General features: G+C 40.7%; 1 protein-coding gene across 2 annotated transcripts in view; it reads right to left on the bottom strand.

The window, feature by feature from the left end:
* LOC121873593 (DDB1- and CUL4-associated factor 1-like) overlaps nucleotides 1-16,324 on the bottom strand; it is a 56,333-nt gene that overhangs the window by 9,317 nt on the left and 30,692 nt on the right. For both annotated transcript variants that reach the window (XM_042377247.1, XM_042377240.1), the window contains exons 21-23: nucleotides 15,611-15,692; nucleotides 14,885-15,031; nucleotides 8,319-8,586 (exon numbers count right to left, since the gene is read on the bottom strand). In XM_042377247.1, coding sequence (XP_042233181.1) covers nucleotides 8,319-8,586; nucleotides 14,885-15,031; nucleotides 15,611-15,692 — 497 coding nt within the window. The remainder of the gene's footprint in view (nucleotides 1-8,318; nucleotides 8,587-14,884; nucleotides 15,032-15,610; nucleotides 15,693-16,324) is intronic.

The following is a 16,324-nucleotide window of genomic DNA, read 5'->3' on the forward strand; positions in this document are numbered from 1 at the left end:
CCCGCAGACGCGAGACCCATCTCTTCTACTAACGTAGTTAACCCCAACCTTGTTTTTTCTAAAATCCTTCAGTTTATTGACTGTTCCTTTCCATATGTGTGGGTGAATACCATCATAAAGTTAAGATGTTATTTTTAGTAAAACGCTAGGTCGGAAAGTTTGGGGGGTCCGGCCTCTATTTCAATTAATCCCATATGTTATGTTGTTCACTTTACGCTGGCGCCGTGGGTTGAATTAACCGCCAGAAGTGAGGGGTGACTGTATATATATTCCTGTAGATCCACAATGAAAGATAGAAAATCGACACAGAACAACGAGCACCTTAGCTTCGCCTAAGGTGCCCCTTGTTTCCTTCCTGTGTGATTTTATATATATATATATATATATATATATATATATATATATATATATATATATATATATATATATATATATATATATATATATATATATATATATATATACAGGTAGTCCCTCTTAGGACGACTGGACTTACGCCCATCACATTTAATTCGTCTGACCATACGTCCGTCGGGACATACGACCGCGGCAGTCGTGACCAAAAATATTTTCAAATGACGAGCGCATTTTCTATACCGAAACGTTTCCGTCCTGGGCGAGAGGGTGGCGCGTCTCGGGTCATCTCGGGTCGCCTCGTGGGTACACTCACTCAATGGAGCGCTTAGTTTGTGTTTGGCTATCGTATCCTATACTGATCGCGCTGTGAACTTTCGTTATTATCGTATTTAATTGACTTTATAATGACTGGAAAGCGTAAAGTGAGTGTGCTGGTGGTGTTCCAAAGAAAAGGAGACAGGTAATTACTTCTGAGATGAAAATGAAGATATTAACACAGCATGAGAATAGAAAAACAGTAGCAACAATTTGACGCGACCTAGGTTTCTCACACTCGACTATATCCACTATTCTGAAGGACAAGGAACGTATTCGTGAAGTAGTGAAAGGAACAACACCTATAAAGGGAACTATAATATCAAAGAGAAGACAAGGTCCTATTCACGATATGGAAAAATTATTGGTGATATGGATAGAAGACCAGATACAGAAGCGTGTACCCTTAAGCCTTCTAACCATACAGGCTAAAGCAAGAAGCCTGTTCCAAAGCCTGAAGGAGCAGGCAGGAGATGAATGTGATCAAACCTTTACAGGAAGTCATGGGTGGTTTGATAGATTTAAAAACGCTACAGTCTACACAATGTTAAGGTGAGTGGAGAGGCAGCTAGTGCCGATGTTGGTGCTGCCGAAGCTTTTAAGGAGGAGTTAGATGAAGTGATTGTGGAAGGGAATTATTTGCCTGAGCAAATATTCAACGTGGATGAGACTGGATTATTGTGGAAACGCATGCCTGAGCAGACATACATCCACAAAGAGGCGAAAACAATGCCAGGATTCAAGGCATTCAAGGACAGAATTACACTTCTGTTTGGGGGGAATGTTGCTGGTTTCAAGCTAAAGCCCTTCATGATCTATCATTCAGAGAACCCCAGGGCTTTTAAACATGTCAGCAAGCACACACTGCCAGCGTTTTATCGCAGTAATAAGAAAGCCTGGATGACCCTAGTACTGTTTGAGGATTGGTTCATGACTTGTTTCATTCCACGAGCCAAGAAGTATTGTCTGCAACAACGGATTCCATTCAAGATTTTGCTGATTTTGGATAATGCTCCGGGACACCCACCACACCTGGACGACATGCACCCTGATGTTAAGGTAGTGTACATTCCACCTAACACTACCTCTATCATCCAACCCATGGATCAAGGTGCTATTGCTGCCTTTAAAGCGTATTATTTACGCACGACCTTCGCTCAGGCTGTTGCTGCTACTGAAGGTGAGAAAACGCTCAGACAGTTTTGGAAGGAGTACAACATTTTGTCATGTATAAAGAACATTAGTGCAGCATGGGATCAGGTTACAAAACATTGCATGAATGGAATATGGAAGAAAATCCTGAAAAGATATGTGAACAGTTTCAAAGGATTGAATGAAAATGAAGTTATTTTGGATATTAGTAACAAGATAGTGGAGTCAGGTAAACAGCTGGAGTTAGAAATTGATAATGAAGATGTTGAACAGTTGGTTGAAAGTGTAGCAGAAGAGCTCAGTAATGAGGATCTTATTGAACTATATGCACAGAAAATTGTAGAGGAAGAAGAGAGACAAAATGTAGAAGAAGAGCCTGCACCCCCCAAAAAATTTTAGTGAAACAAATGGCAGAGGCATTTGCTACAATTAATAAAGGAATGCAAATGTTTGATGGCATGGATCAAAATTATGAGCGTTATGCCAAAGTTGACAGAATGATCCAAGATGCACTTGCTTGCTACAGAGAAATTTATAATGAAAAGAAAAAACAAACTGTGCAGTCTAAATTGGACATCTATTTTAAGAAGTCCCCCAGTGCTGTCTCCTCACGCCCCACCAGTGCTGCCTCTTCACTCCCTCAAGATGATCCAATACCTTCAACCGGCAAGTTTCCACAGTACGTAAACCTGTCTAAAGAAAGCGACATTGATGACCCACCCAGCCCTGTCTCCTCCTCTGCTTTATCCAATTAATATAGTCTCCATGTATCCTGTAAATAGAAAATTATGGGGGCCCCGAGTGCATTCAGCTGACTACAGTCACACTGTAACCATTCCTCATTATTTATTACTTTTACTGTACTGTATTTCATTGTAGATTTTTTATTTTATTTTTTTTTTAAATTTGAATTTTTTTTTTTATTATATTTTACTTTTTATCTATGTCAGACTTACCACCTGGATTTGGGTCCCTAACCCCGTCGTAAGTCGGGGAGCACCTGTATATATATATATATACAGCTAGACCCCGACTTACGACGGGGTTAGGGACCCAAATCCAGGTGGTAAGTCCGAATGGTCGTAAGTCCGACAGAGATAAAAATAAATAAATAAATAAATAAATAAATAAAAATTCTACAATGAAATACAGTACAGTAAAAGTAATAAATAATAAGGAATGGTTACAGTGTGACAGCACTTACCTTTAATGTAGTCAGCTGAATGCACATGGGGCCCCCATAATTTTCTAATTATACATGGAGACTACATTAACTGGAAACGTTTCGGTAAGCGTGCGTGTCATTTGAAAAAAAAAAAATGGTCACAACTGCGGCGGTCATAAGTCCGCAGTCGTAAGTCGGGGTCTAGCTGTATGTATATATATATATATATATATATATATATATATATATATATATATATATATATATATATATATATATATATATATATATATATATATATATATATATATATATATATATATATATACAATATATATTATATAGTTCATACAAAAAGGGCAGTGGGCAACAGGATCTACATAGGGCAGCAAGCAACCGCTAAAAATCTTCAGTAAGTTATCTTTGTAAGAACTCTGGTAAACACCAAACCAAAATCAGCACCTCCAATAAAATATTAATTGTTTACACAGCATACCAGTATAGCAACTTGATAGAACATTATGGTACACCTGGCTTAGATCCTCCATTTGCATCAGCTGTTGTAAACAAACCGCCAGTGGCGCCACCAACACCAAGCAGCCAGCTGCGAAACTATGGGTCCGTTACTCTGTCGGCAGCACAGCAGCACGGCTTAGACTTAAACTGTCATCCGCTGCAGCACTGTTGTTTGAAGAGTTTGCAAACTCAACAACTTTCAGCTTCAAACTTGCGTCATATTTCACCCATTTTGCTGGGGGAGCCGTGGGGAAAAGATGTTTTCAGCTGTTGTCAGGTTGGTGTGTAGGTAATGAGTGGATGCCAGCAAGAGCATAAAGCCACAATGGTTCAGTAAATTGCCAGTGTAGGCTTGTTCAGTGTATCCCCCAAACACTGAATAAGCCTGTAGTGTATGTGAACTCACAATCTATAGCGCTATCATAATATTGCACAGGTGGCACCATATTGTAGTACAGGGTAGTTGTCTGGCTGGCCGCCGGGTTTAGTGGCGTTCTGATCCATTGTTTACTGTCCATCAGCTGTTGAAAATGGCGTGCGGTGTTCTGTTGGTTTAATTATACTGGAATTTACTATTTTATTATAATGTCTATGTTAAATAAGTTTACCAAACATGAATTTCAGTAGGAAATATTAGCGGCAGGCCACGAGAGTTAGTGATGCAGTGTTAGGCAGGCTGTTCCACTTGTTCACCACTATGTGGTACAGCTTCACATTTTATACTCCGAGTATAAGTCGACCCCTGGTTTTGGAGAGATATTTTGAAGCTTAAAATGTTGACTTATACGCCGCAATTTACGGTACTCTACAGTATATACTGTACACCAAGCATGTTTTGTCTAATGGTAGACCCTGCTGCTATATGGCATCACAAAAATTTTGACCAAGTCCCAGGTTGTTGATCTGACTTTCTGCCTCATTTACACACAATTGCAGGGTCTCAATTGTTTCTCTTACTTTGACAACACAACATACATACTGTTTCTCACTCTTGATCTTTTATTTTTGTTCTTCTCACTCTTGATCTTTTATTTTTGTTCTTTATGGTTCTTTATTATTATTATTATTATTATTATTATTTATATTTATTTTATTTTAAATTTTGTATTTCTTTTTGTAAAATTTATTAAAATTTTTTTAAATTATTATTATTATTAGTAGTATTGCAATTTTGCCCCCCAGGCCCCGATGTGGGTCAGTGACCTTTGCCTGAGTGGGCATTAGCCCACCGTGTACCTGTATACAGTAATACCCCGCTTTACGCGGTTTCACTTTACGCGATTCTACATTTACGCGGTACCTCGCCAGAACCGGACTTTCACTTTACACGATGCATCTACCCATAAACGCGTAGTGTGTCTGGCGCAACGCTATTTTTAGATTCAACCCCCCCGCCTTCTCCCGCTTGGGCAAGCCGCGCGGTAAGGTTGTGCAGTGGATGTCTCTGTTGCATTATCAGTGACATCATATGATGTATCGGACTGTGATTGGGCCATGCATCCTTACCTCCCTCCGCTGCTAGCTGTGATTGGTTTAAAGTAATATGACGTGTCCACCCGCGGGAGGCAGGAAAGACGACGCTTGACCTAGACGTGTCAGTTGTATCCCTCCAGGCCACACCATGTAAACCAGTATCCATTGTTCTGTAAAATGGCTTCCACCGGACCACCGCCCCCAGAGAGAAACCTTGCATTACCTGGACCCAGCCGCCCTAAGCCAAAGAAGATACAACGTTCCCTAAGCTACGAAGTGAAATACAAGATCATTCAAGAGTTGGAGAAAGGAACACGTCAATCTGATCTCGCGCGCCAGCATGGAGTCAACGAATCTATGATTCGTACTATTAAAAAGGGTGCAGCCAAGATCAAAGAGCACATGAGAATCACAATGTCTGCAGGTGCTTCAATGATCAAGTATTGCCAGAACAAGGTGCTACTAAAGGTTGAAAATTTGCTGGCGAGTTACTTGATTCGTCAGGAGCGACGCAACATGGCAGTGGACACGCGATCCGTTCAAGAGTACGCCCGTGAACTGTACGCAGCAGTGTCACGTAAGATGGGAATTCCAGAGCCCAAACCCTTCAATGCTTCCTCTGGTGGGCTGCATAGGTTTAAGAAGAGGAACAATATCACCAACATCAACATTGGTGGTGAAGAAGCGAGTGCTGACCGTGTGGCGGCTAGAGATTTTCCTCCGTTCTTACGTGAGGTTATGGAGGAAGGACAGTACACCGACGACCAGGTGTTCAACATGGACGAATCCGGTCTATTTTGGAAAAAGCTGCCTACCATGACCTTAGTTGTCCAGTCTGCCAGCAAGATTCGGGGTCGGAAGTTGCAGAAGGAGCGCATCACCGTCCTCTTTACCACCAATGCCTCCGGTACCTGTAAACTCAAGTTATCGGTGATCCACACAGCCTGCAAGCCGCACGCCTACAAGAACGTGGACATGAGCAAGATTAATGTCCACTGGCTGACCTCACGTAAGGCGTGGATGTTCTCTGCTCTGTCACTCTCCTGGTTTGATGACTGTTTCGTTCCCGACGTGAAGAAATTCTGCGAGCAACAGAATGTGCCATTCAAGATTTTGTTGCTCCTTGACAACGCACCAAGACACTCGCCACTACTTATGGATCGTCACCCCAACGTAAAAGTGGTCTTCATTCCTCCCAACACTACAACATTAATCCAGCCCATGGACCAAGAGTTGATATGCAATGTGAAAGCTGCATACTCTGCAAAGAAGTTTAAGCTCCTGAACGACTGTACCAACACCAAGGATGAGTTGCGTAAGCTGGGTGACACCGATAGCGAGAGCAAAAGCGACGAGGACAAGGAACAAGAGGTGGCGACTCAAGAAGTTCTCGTCAAACAGTTTTGGAAAAAATTTAACGTCAAACAAGCTGTGGACTTCTTGGTGGAGGCATGGGATCAGCTGTCTGTAGCTAAGATTCGTCACGCATGGAGGCATGTGTTGCATGGTATCCCAGATGAGAGGCGGAGTCAACTTGTGACTGGTGAGGTTCAGTCTGTTACAGTGGCATTGGACCTTGCAAGAGAAGCTGCGCACAGTATTACAGCTGAAGGCTTCTCCGAGACCACCAACGATGACATCCTGGAGGTGATCAGAAATCCTGAAATGACTGCCGACGAGATGTTGGAAGATGATTACGTCAAAGAAGAGGCAGGTGGTGCGTCAACCCCAGAAGAACACAAGTTAACGCATAGTAATGTTAAGGATGCCATCGAGTGTGCAGAGAAACTGAAGCTCTTCCTTTCCAACGACCATGACGATGACCGCTATGAGGTCTTCCATACCCAGCTGGTGCAGGCTATGGAGTCGTACATCATGGTGTATCAAGACAACATCAACACTAGCCGTCAAAAAAGCATTACCGAGTTCTTCGCCCGCAACCCACCACAGCCAGCCAGAGCCAGTGATAGTGACAGAGACAGTGAAGGTGACTTTGAGGGATTTGTCAGGGAGGCCCTGACAACTATGGTGGATAGTGATGGTGATTCGCCTGAGGGCCAGTAATCTGCCCTCTGCCTCAGAACCAGCCTCCATCCCCTTATGCCGACCCATCTCTTCTACTAACGTAAGTGTTATACCTAACCTTTATTTTTCCTAATCTATCCTTTATTTTTCCTAACCTAACCTTTACTTTTCCTAACCTAACCTCTTCTATATTACTTGTTTGTTCATACCATCATAAAGTTAAGATAATATTTTTACAAAAACATAGTTGTGTGTCGTCAAAAAGTGGAGTTTGGGGGTCGGGCCAGTCTCTATTGGAATTAATCCCATATGTTCTGTTGTTCACTTTACGCGGTTTTCACTTTCCGCGGTACCCTGTGGGTTCAATTGACCGCGTAAATCAGGGTACTACTGTATATATAAAAAAAAAAATACAATTTAAGATATTTTGCCAGAGAGAAAATAAATACATTCTTAATTCAGGAAAAGGTGTAAAACTGGATAAAGAAAGCATTTATCATAATACAGGTTGACAACCCTTTATCCGAAATTCCAAAAAGCGAAAAGCTCTAAAAACCGAAAGTTTTTTTGTGGTTTTTTTTTTTTTTTTTTTTTTTTTTTAAACAGGGATTAGCCCACCCGGGCATAAATCACTGACTCACATCGGGGCCTGGTGGGCAAAAATGTAATAGTAATAATAATTATAATAATAATAATTATTCATAGTAAATAAAAATTTTAATTAAAATACTGTACACCAAAATAAAATAATAATGATAACAATAATAATAATAATAGTAATAATAAAATATATTAATAAAATTAATAATAATAATAATAACAATAATACTGTAATAAAATAATGATAACAATAAAGAAATACAGTACAAGAATGAAAAAAAAGATCAAAAGTGAGAAATGCGACCTAGACCTATGAATTATTATTACAGTATTATTATTATTATTATTATTATTATTATTATAATAATAATAATAATAATATTTTCGCCCCCTCCAGGCCCCGATGTGGGTCAGTGATCTATGCCTGGGTGGGCTTAAGAAAAAAAAAAAAAAAAAAAAAACTAACCATTCTGAAAACCGAAAAATTCCGAAATCCGAAATGCCTCTGGCCCCAAGGATTTCGGATAAGGGATTGTCAACCTGTATAACTTTCATGAGTTATTTCCCCCTGTAACTTGACAAACTGTGGAATATTACAAGACCTCAACAAGCCCAATAATTATGTTTTTATCTTCACTCAAGTCATTATGATAACACAGCTTCTCCCACTTTCACTACCATACCATAAAGTGTTCTGCCACGGTGTTTTCCTTACCTATACTGGAGTAATCTGCTGCATCCACTGTCTTAAATGAAGTTTCAAAGGCATTCTCTTGTGCCTCATCGGGATGATTCCCAACAGTGATGCCAAAAATGACATCGTTGGTGTGGTTAAAGACAACATCACACAGATTGAGCACAGGTACTGTTCTTAAGAGGTGAAAAGTTCTTAAGTCCCAGATCTCGGAGGAGCTGAGGATTTCTAAGCCATTGCGATGGAAGATGCCATTAAGTATAGGGTTGATCTTGTCGAATTTGTGAATCTGTCAAGGGAAGTTAAAATTCATCATGGAGTCTTTCTGCAATGAAGGTTAATTTAAAAGTGTTCTAACCAAAATTATATATTAATTAGTACAAAAACCAATCACAGTTTCTATTAATGACACTCTACTCTTTACTATAAAAGGGATGGAAATGTGTATCAAGGCTCATTAGAAGAGAAAATGATAACCCCCAAAAAGTATGTTAATCTTCAACTCATATTTAATAAATCAGCACAAATTAGGACATTACTTGGCCAACCACTTGGGGCGACTGTCATGTAGTTTGAACATTAACTTGTATCATTTTGCTATCTTTATGTTTACATTATTGCTACTTATCCATATTGTTTTGTTACTGCTGTTTATATGTCTACACTTTTAAGTTTTAATGTTACAGTGTCCAGTTAAAGTTATTTTTAGGGGTGAGTCTAGTGATCTGAACCCAGTCTTTACAGTCAGTTAGACGGTTTAATTCATTACATTTTAGGCCCGGTGCTCCAAATTCCCAGGGAAAAAACCCTATCTGGCATCCCCAGGTCCCAAGCATGTTGGATAAATGGTCCCATACCTGTATAGTAATTGACATTGTAGATACGTTATGTGTACTATTTGTGCTCTATGATTACCTGTGGGAGGGTCACTTCCTGCTTATGGATAGCCTCCAGGAACAGAACCAATCTCTAACCTGGGGAGTGTCTGTACTTGCCATAACACAAGGAAACTTGAAGACATGTACAATAACTCCTTCTATAATAATGTTCACTGCACACATTATTATATTCCAGCTTACCAGATAAATTACTATCATTCTATAAACAATAATCTATATAATTCTCATAACACATAAAAAAACCTGAAGACATGTGAAACAACAATACAGGTTGGACCTCGTCAACCCAGGACCCGATAGTCTAGCAGCTTCGATGGTTCGGGACGGTATCAGTAAGCCTATAATATACAATTTTCTCTTTGCCTTTTTTTGCTAATTTTATGGGGAAAATTAGGATCTGTTACACAACTCCTAAAAGTCAACAGTAATGCTATAAAAGTTGTGGACAAATCATTACAGTGGTCCCTCGGTTAACGAACGGTTCAATTAACGAAATTTAGGTGAACGAATTAGCTCCCATAAGGATTTTCAGTTCGATTAACGATTTGTTGTGCACATCAGCTGATCGGCTAGTCCGCCAATATAGTAATTGGTTCCATGTTTACATTTATTTCCAGTGAAGTAAATACCAAAAAAGTTGGTCTCTTGAATATTTCTGCATTTTTTATATTAAAATTAAAATTATTGGTCAATCTGAAATTTAGTTAACGTATTGATAATATAGACAGTACAGGGAACAGTTTTTGTGAGCCCATCAACTGATTCAATCACCCACCAACACTTCTCAGTTTAACTTTGTTTACAGTTGCATGAGCATCGATTTTGTTGGTCTCTTGAATATTTTTTGCATTTTTACATTAAAATTATTGGTCATTCTGAAATTTAGTTAACATATTGATAATATACAGTGCAGAAATTATTATGAAACATGAAGAAGGCATTAGAACCAATGCACTCTGTAAAGAATATGGGATGTCATCATCGACTGCCTCTACAATCAGCTGTTTGATATGTAAACAAAGCTGCCGGGAATACGACATACACACCTCAAAGTAAGTTAAAATACAATATTCTATTGTTTTTTATTTATTATTGTACAGTATACTGTACAGTACAGTACTGTATTTAGTTTATATTTAATGTTTTGTTAATTCTATTTCTGGTATACAGTACTTTTTCTGTGAGTTGGAACCAATTACCCAATATCCCATTGAAATAATAGATTCGGTTAACGAACGACTCTGTGGAACAAATTGTGTTCCTTAGCCAAGGGACCACTGTACAATACTCTAATGTGGGTTAGAAATAAAGGTAATATAATATAAAACTATAAACTAAGACATATAAAGAGCGTGGGTGTTTGTGTGTGAAGGGGCCGACTCGCTACTCTAGGAGCATCCCGTGACGTCACATACAGCGCTGTACACACACACACACGAGCCATGTTTCACAACCATTTCTGGTGCATTAATGCTATAAAAGTTGTAGAAAAATCATTACAATACTCTAATGTGGCTGAGAAATAAAATAATATACCGTACAGTGATATCCCCGTTAGCCGGAACAATTGGTGCAGAGCACTACCGGGGATGACAGATTTCCGGGTAATGAGACGACTCTCTTGAACCCCTAAAAAATATCACTCATCTCCGGAATTTTCCAAAATTTTCTGGGTTACGGAAAAATTTTCTCGGAATTTTCCGGAAAGCGTGCCCCTTGGAAAATCGTTCCAAAAGTCGGAATTTTCCAGAAAATTATTGCTTTGGGAACGATTTTCTGAGAAATTGAAATTCCGGAAATCTGAGAGTTCTGGGTTTGATGGATTCCGGCTAACGGAGATATTACTGTAATATAAAACTATAAAATAAGAAAAAGTAGAGAACATGGGTCTGTGTGTGTGGATGGAAAGTGAGCCACTTGATTACTGAGGAGCCTTCCCGACCTCTGCCTCCAACCCTCCCTCAATGTGATGTCACACACACACACATCATTTATATACAAGTTTGGTGTTAATAAAGTGAAACCAATAATGTAGTACTGTATTTTATGGCAGTTCCAGGAAATGTGAGGAATAAAAAAAAAAAAAAACTGTATTACCAAATCAGTAAACAGAAACCAAATGAAAGTTTAACACAGTCACCATTTGCATATTACTCCCTGTTTCACAATAGTAATGAAGATCAGCTGGGATCCCGACTCCCAAGCAATGCTCCCCTACACTCTCCTCCCATTACATGTTTGCCCTTGGGACAATTATTTATTTAACTTTCTTCACAATACAGTTTTACCCCGCCTAACGCGGTTTCACTTAACGCGTTTTCGCATATACGCGGTGCCTTGCCAAAGCTGAACTTTCACTTAACGCGGGTTTTTTCCACATATACGCGGTGAGTGTCCGGCTCGGATGCTATTTTTAGATTTTGCCCACGCGCCACGCGCCACCCCCCCGCCCGCCTGCCTGCCTGCCTCTCCCTCCTCCTCCCTCCGCTTGGGTAAGCGGCGCGGTAAGGTTGCGCAGTGTGTGTCTTTGTTGCGTTATCACTGACGTCATATGACGTCTCGGACTGTGATTGGCCATGCAGCCCTACCCCCCTCTGCTGCTAGCTGTAATTGGCTTAAAGTATTATGACGTGACTACCCCGGGGAGGGAGGGAGGGAGGAGAGACGACGCTTGACCTAGCCGCGGCAGTTTCATCCCTCAAGGCCACCCCGGGTTAACGCGCATCCATTGTTCCATAAAATGGCTTCCGCCGGACCACCACCGCCCCCAGAGAGAGACCTTTCCTCACCTGGACCCAGCGGCACTAAACCAAAGAAGACACGACGTTCATTAAGCTACGAGGTGAAGTACCAAATTGTTCAAGATTTGGAGAAAGGAAGACGCCAAGTTGATCTCGCGCGCCAGCATGGCGTCAACGAATCTACGATTCGTACAATCAAGAAGGATGCAGCCAAGATCAAAGACCACATGAAAATCACAAAGTCTGCAGGTGCTTCATCTATCAGGTATTGCCAGAACAGGGTGCTGGCAAAAGTGGAAACTTTGCTGGTGAGTTATTTGGTGCGTCAGGCGCGACGCAACATGGCGGTGGACACGCGCTCAGTGCAGGAGTACGCACGTGAGCTATACGCAGCAGTGACACGTAAACTGGGAATTGCAGAGCCCAAACCCTTCAATGCTTCCTCTGGTTGGCTGCATAGGTTTAAGAAGAGGAACAAGGTCACCAACATCAACATTGGTGGTGAGGAAGCGAGTGCTGACCGTGCGGCGGCTAGAGATTTTCCTCCGTTTTTACGTGAGATTATGGAGGAAGGACAGTACACTGACGACCAGGTGTTTAACATGGACGAATCTGGTCTTTTCTGGAAAAAGTTACCTTCCAAGACCTTCGTTGTCCAGTCTGCCAGCAAGGTAAGGGGTCGGAAGATGCAGAAGGAACGCATCACCGTCCTGTTTACCACCAATGCCTCCGGTACCTGTAAACCAAAGTTATCGGTGATTCACAAAGCCCGCAAGCCGCACGCCTACAAGAATATGGACATGAACAAGCTTAATGTCCACTGGCTAACCGCACGTAAGGCGTGGATGTCCTCTTCTCTGTCCCTCTTCTGGTTTGACAACTGTTTTGTTCCTGACGTGCAGAAATTCTGCGAGCAACAGAATGTTTCATTCAATATTTTGTTGCTCCTTGACAACGCACCAGGACACTCGCCCCTACTTATGGATCGTCACCCCAACGTAAAAGTGGTCTTCCTTCCTCCCAACACTACGTCATTAATCCAGCCTATGGACCAGGAGTTGATCTGCAATGTGAAAGCTGCGTACTCTGCAAAGAAGTTCAAGCTCCTGAACGACTCTACCAACACCAAGGATGAGTTGCGTAAGCTGGGTGACACCGACAGCGAGAGTAAAAGCGACGAGGACAAGGAACAAGAGGCGGCGACTCAAGAACTTCTCGTCAAACAATTTTGGAAGAAGTTTAACGTTAAACAAGCTGTAGACTTCTTGGTGGAGGCATGGGATCTGCTGACTATTGCTACGATTCGTCACGCATGGAGACATGTGTTGCATGGCATACCAGGTGAGAGGAGGAGTGAACCTGTGACTGGTCAGGTTCAGACTGTTGCAGTAGCAGTGGACCTTGCCAGAGAAGCTGCGCTCAGTATTACAGCTGAAGGCTTCTCCGAGACCACCAACGAAGACATCATGGAGGTGATCAGAGATCCTGAAGTGACTGCCGACGAGATGTTGGAAGAAGAACCCGCCAGTGAAGAGGAGGAAGAAGGTGCGTCATTCTCCGAAGAACCTAGTTTAAGTCATAGTGATATTAAGTGTCTCATAGAGTTTACAGAAAAAATTAAGTCCATCGTTTCCCCCGCGACAATGACGATGAACGCCATGACGTCTTCCATACCCGACTGGTGCAGGCTATGGAGCCGTACATCAAGGTGTATCACGACAACATCAACACCAGCCGTCAGAAAAGCATAACCGAGTTCTTCGCCCGCAACCCACCACAGCCAGTCCAAGCCAGTGATAGTGAGAGTGAAGTTGATTTTGAGGGATTTGTCAGGGAAGCCATGACAACTGTAAGTGACAGTGATATTGATTCACCTAGTAATGGTGATTCACCTAGTAATGGTGATTCACCTGAGGGGCAGTAATCTGCCCTCTGCCTCAGAACCAGCCTCCATCCCCGTATGCCGACCCATCTCTTCTACTACCGTAAGTGTTCCGCAAAAATTTTCGTTTTTTAACCTATTCTTTATTTTTCCTATGTTAACCTTTATCTTTCCTAACCTAACCTCTTCTATATTACTTGTTTTTCATGCCACCATAAAGTTAAGATAGAATTTTTACTACAACATAGTTATTTGTCGTCAAAAAGTGGAGTTTGGGGGTCGGGCTGGGTTCTATTGGAATTAATCCCATATGTTCTGTTGTTCACTTAACGCGGATTTCACTTAGCGCGGGACCCTCTGGGTTCTATTGACCGCGTTAAGTGGGGTACAACTGTATGTATGAAGGATGGTGTGTGCATGTAACTGAGCAAAAATAAATGGTAAACACTAATAATAACAGTAAATCCAGTGAAATATGGCAGAGAGGGAGGAGAGTTACAACTGCAGATGGTGCTGTAACTAGCGGTCTCTCACTCGCTTCCAGGCGTACAATTAAAATAAAGTAACTGTCGGAGAAATACATAACTTGTAGTATAATTTGAAAATGATGACGGGCACAGTGATAAACAAATTATATAAACCGCCTTTACCTATGATAAGAAACACTGAATCATTACTAGACTGCATGAACTTTTCCCACAAACAACAATTGATAACTTGGGCACCTGTGTCCCACACCCTGACACTTTGGTCCCTTGAAATTTTGGCTAAAATCACACATATCTGAGGACAAATTTTGACCAATTTTTTTTTATTCTTGAATTATTTTTGGGCAAATAATTGTGTCTTTTTTATTCTTGGATAGGTTTATGCTGATGTAAGTTGTATTGGTACCAGCAATAGTACATTTTATGCATTATTTTGCCTCTTTTAAACCTCGGCTTCAATGGTTCAAAAATTTTCCTAATCCAGAACCGGTCTGGTCCCAAGCTACTCATATTAGCGAGGTCCAACCTGTAATAGGAGTGTCTTGGGTAACAATATGGTGAACATTTTATTACATACCTGTTTACCAGAGCGCACATCAAACATGACACCATCAGTAAGGACTAAATCATCACAGGGATCCAGGACAGCCTTGTTGACGGTGTAGTGGTTGGATAATTTAGGTGTAAATTCACTCACAACCTGACTTGTATTAAGATCATAAAGCTGTTGGGAGAAATTAATTAAAACAATGAAAATGGTCAAGATTTCACAAACATTATCTATAGCGCCAAGTAAGTCATCATTAACTTACTAGAATCACGTTATCAGTATGTGGTCATGTTATACAGATTACCTTTATTAGTGAATCATGTACTGTACTGTAACAATGGATGGAAGTAAGAACTAGAGACCCATGAAGGGTACATAATAATGGATCGATTGATTGTGGTAATTCCATCCCTGGCGACGCAATAACTTAGGTCATATGTCACTGAATTAGACTAAACGTTTACAAGACCAAAAACATACATAATAAATAGCACAGAAATTTCATAAAAAAAATAAAAATAAAAAATAAACATTAATGGATAAAACTCAAAAGCCTGTGAAGAAGGCTGACAAACAAATGGAAATTCAATGTAAACGGAGTAATTTTAGCACAAGGTGATGGCTAGCCTATGTACTGCACTAAGCTGTCTATCAATGTGACCTTTATTGTGATGAGAAGAGAAGATTCCCATTGTACTGTTGGGGTTAAGATGGGATTAAAATCGAAGAACAAGTTGCCAAAACTATACTTACTTTTGCTGTTTGTTCACTTGTACCTATGATCTTATCTTGGGCATTACTGAAGTCTGCATGTTGACACTCATGTAAGGTGTACCTGTTAATAAAATAGTGCTAGATGACTACAGTATCCCTCACATTATTATTACAAGATACACTATAATAATTATTCTAAGGTAATGGACGGTATAAGGCTCAACTTGTCAGAGCAACAGTCAGATACAGTGAAGCCCTAATATAACGGACTCTTCTCTCCCATATAGTCCGTTAGATGGAGTTTTTTACTATACAATGAAAAGCCCAGATAATCATGTGTGTGTGTGTGTGTGTGTGTGTGTGTGTCCATCAAGGCACTTAACACGATGAAAAACACACCAATATAAACAGTGGTTCAGCCTTGGGATGATTATACAGTAAAGTCATGTACAGTATAGCCAATAACAAAGTGTGGACCATCCTACCGTGTGTAACAATATGGTGCGAAAACTGTAAACATATACCTGTGGTTACCAGCGTCAGTTGGTTGTTATTGATCATTTCCTATTCCACTGACCTTGAGGTGGTCAATGCTTATTTTACTGACTGTACACTCTGAGAGGCCTTACTGCTGGATCCTGACAGAGTAGTAAGGTGGACCAACATTACATAATTAAGTGTATAAATCATCAGACCAACTGCCATGAAAATACCTGTAAACATGGAATACTTGTGAGCAATGTCTTGGTGAAA

The sequence above is a fragment of the Homarus americanus genome, unplaced genomic scaffold, assembly GCF_018991925.1.
Source record: "Homarus americanus isolate GMGI-L3 unplaced genomic scaffold, GMGI_Hamer_2.0 scaffold55640, whole genome shotgun sequence".
Lineage (NCBI taxonomy): Eukaryota > Metazoa > Arthropoda > Malacostraca > Decapoda > Nephropidae > Homarus > Homarus americanus.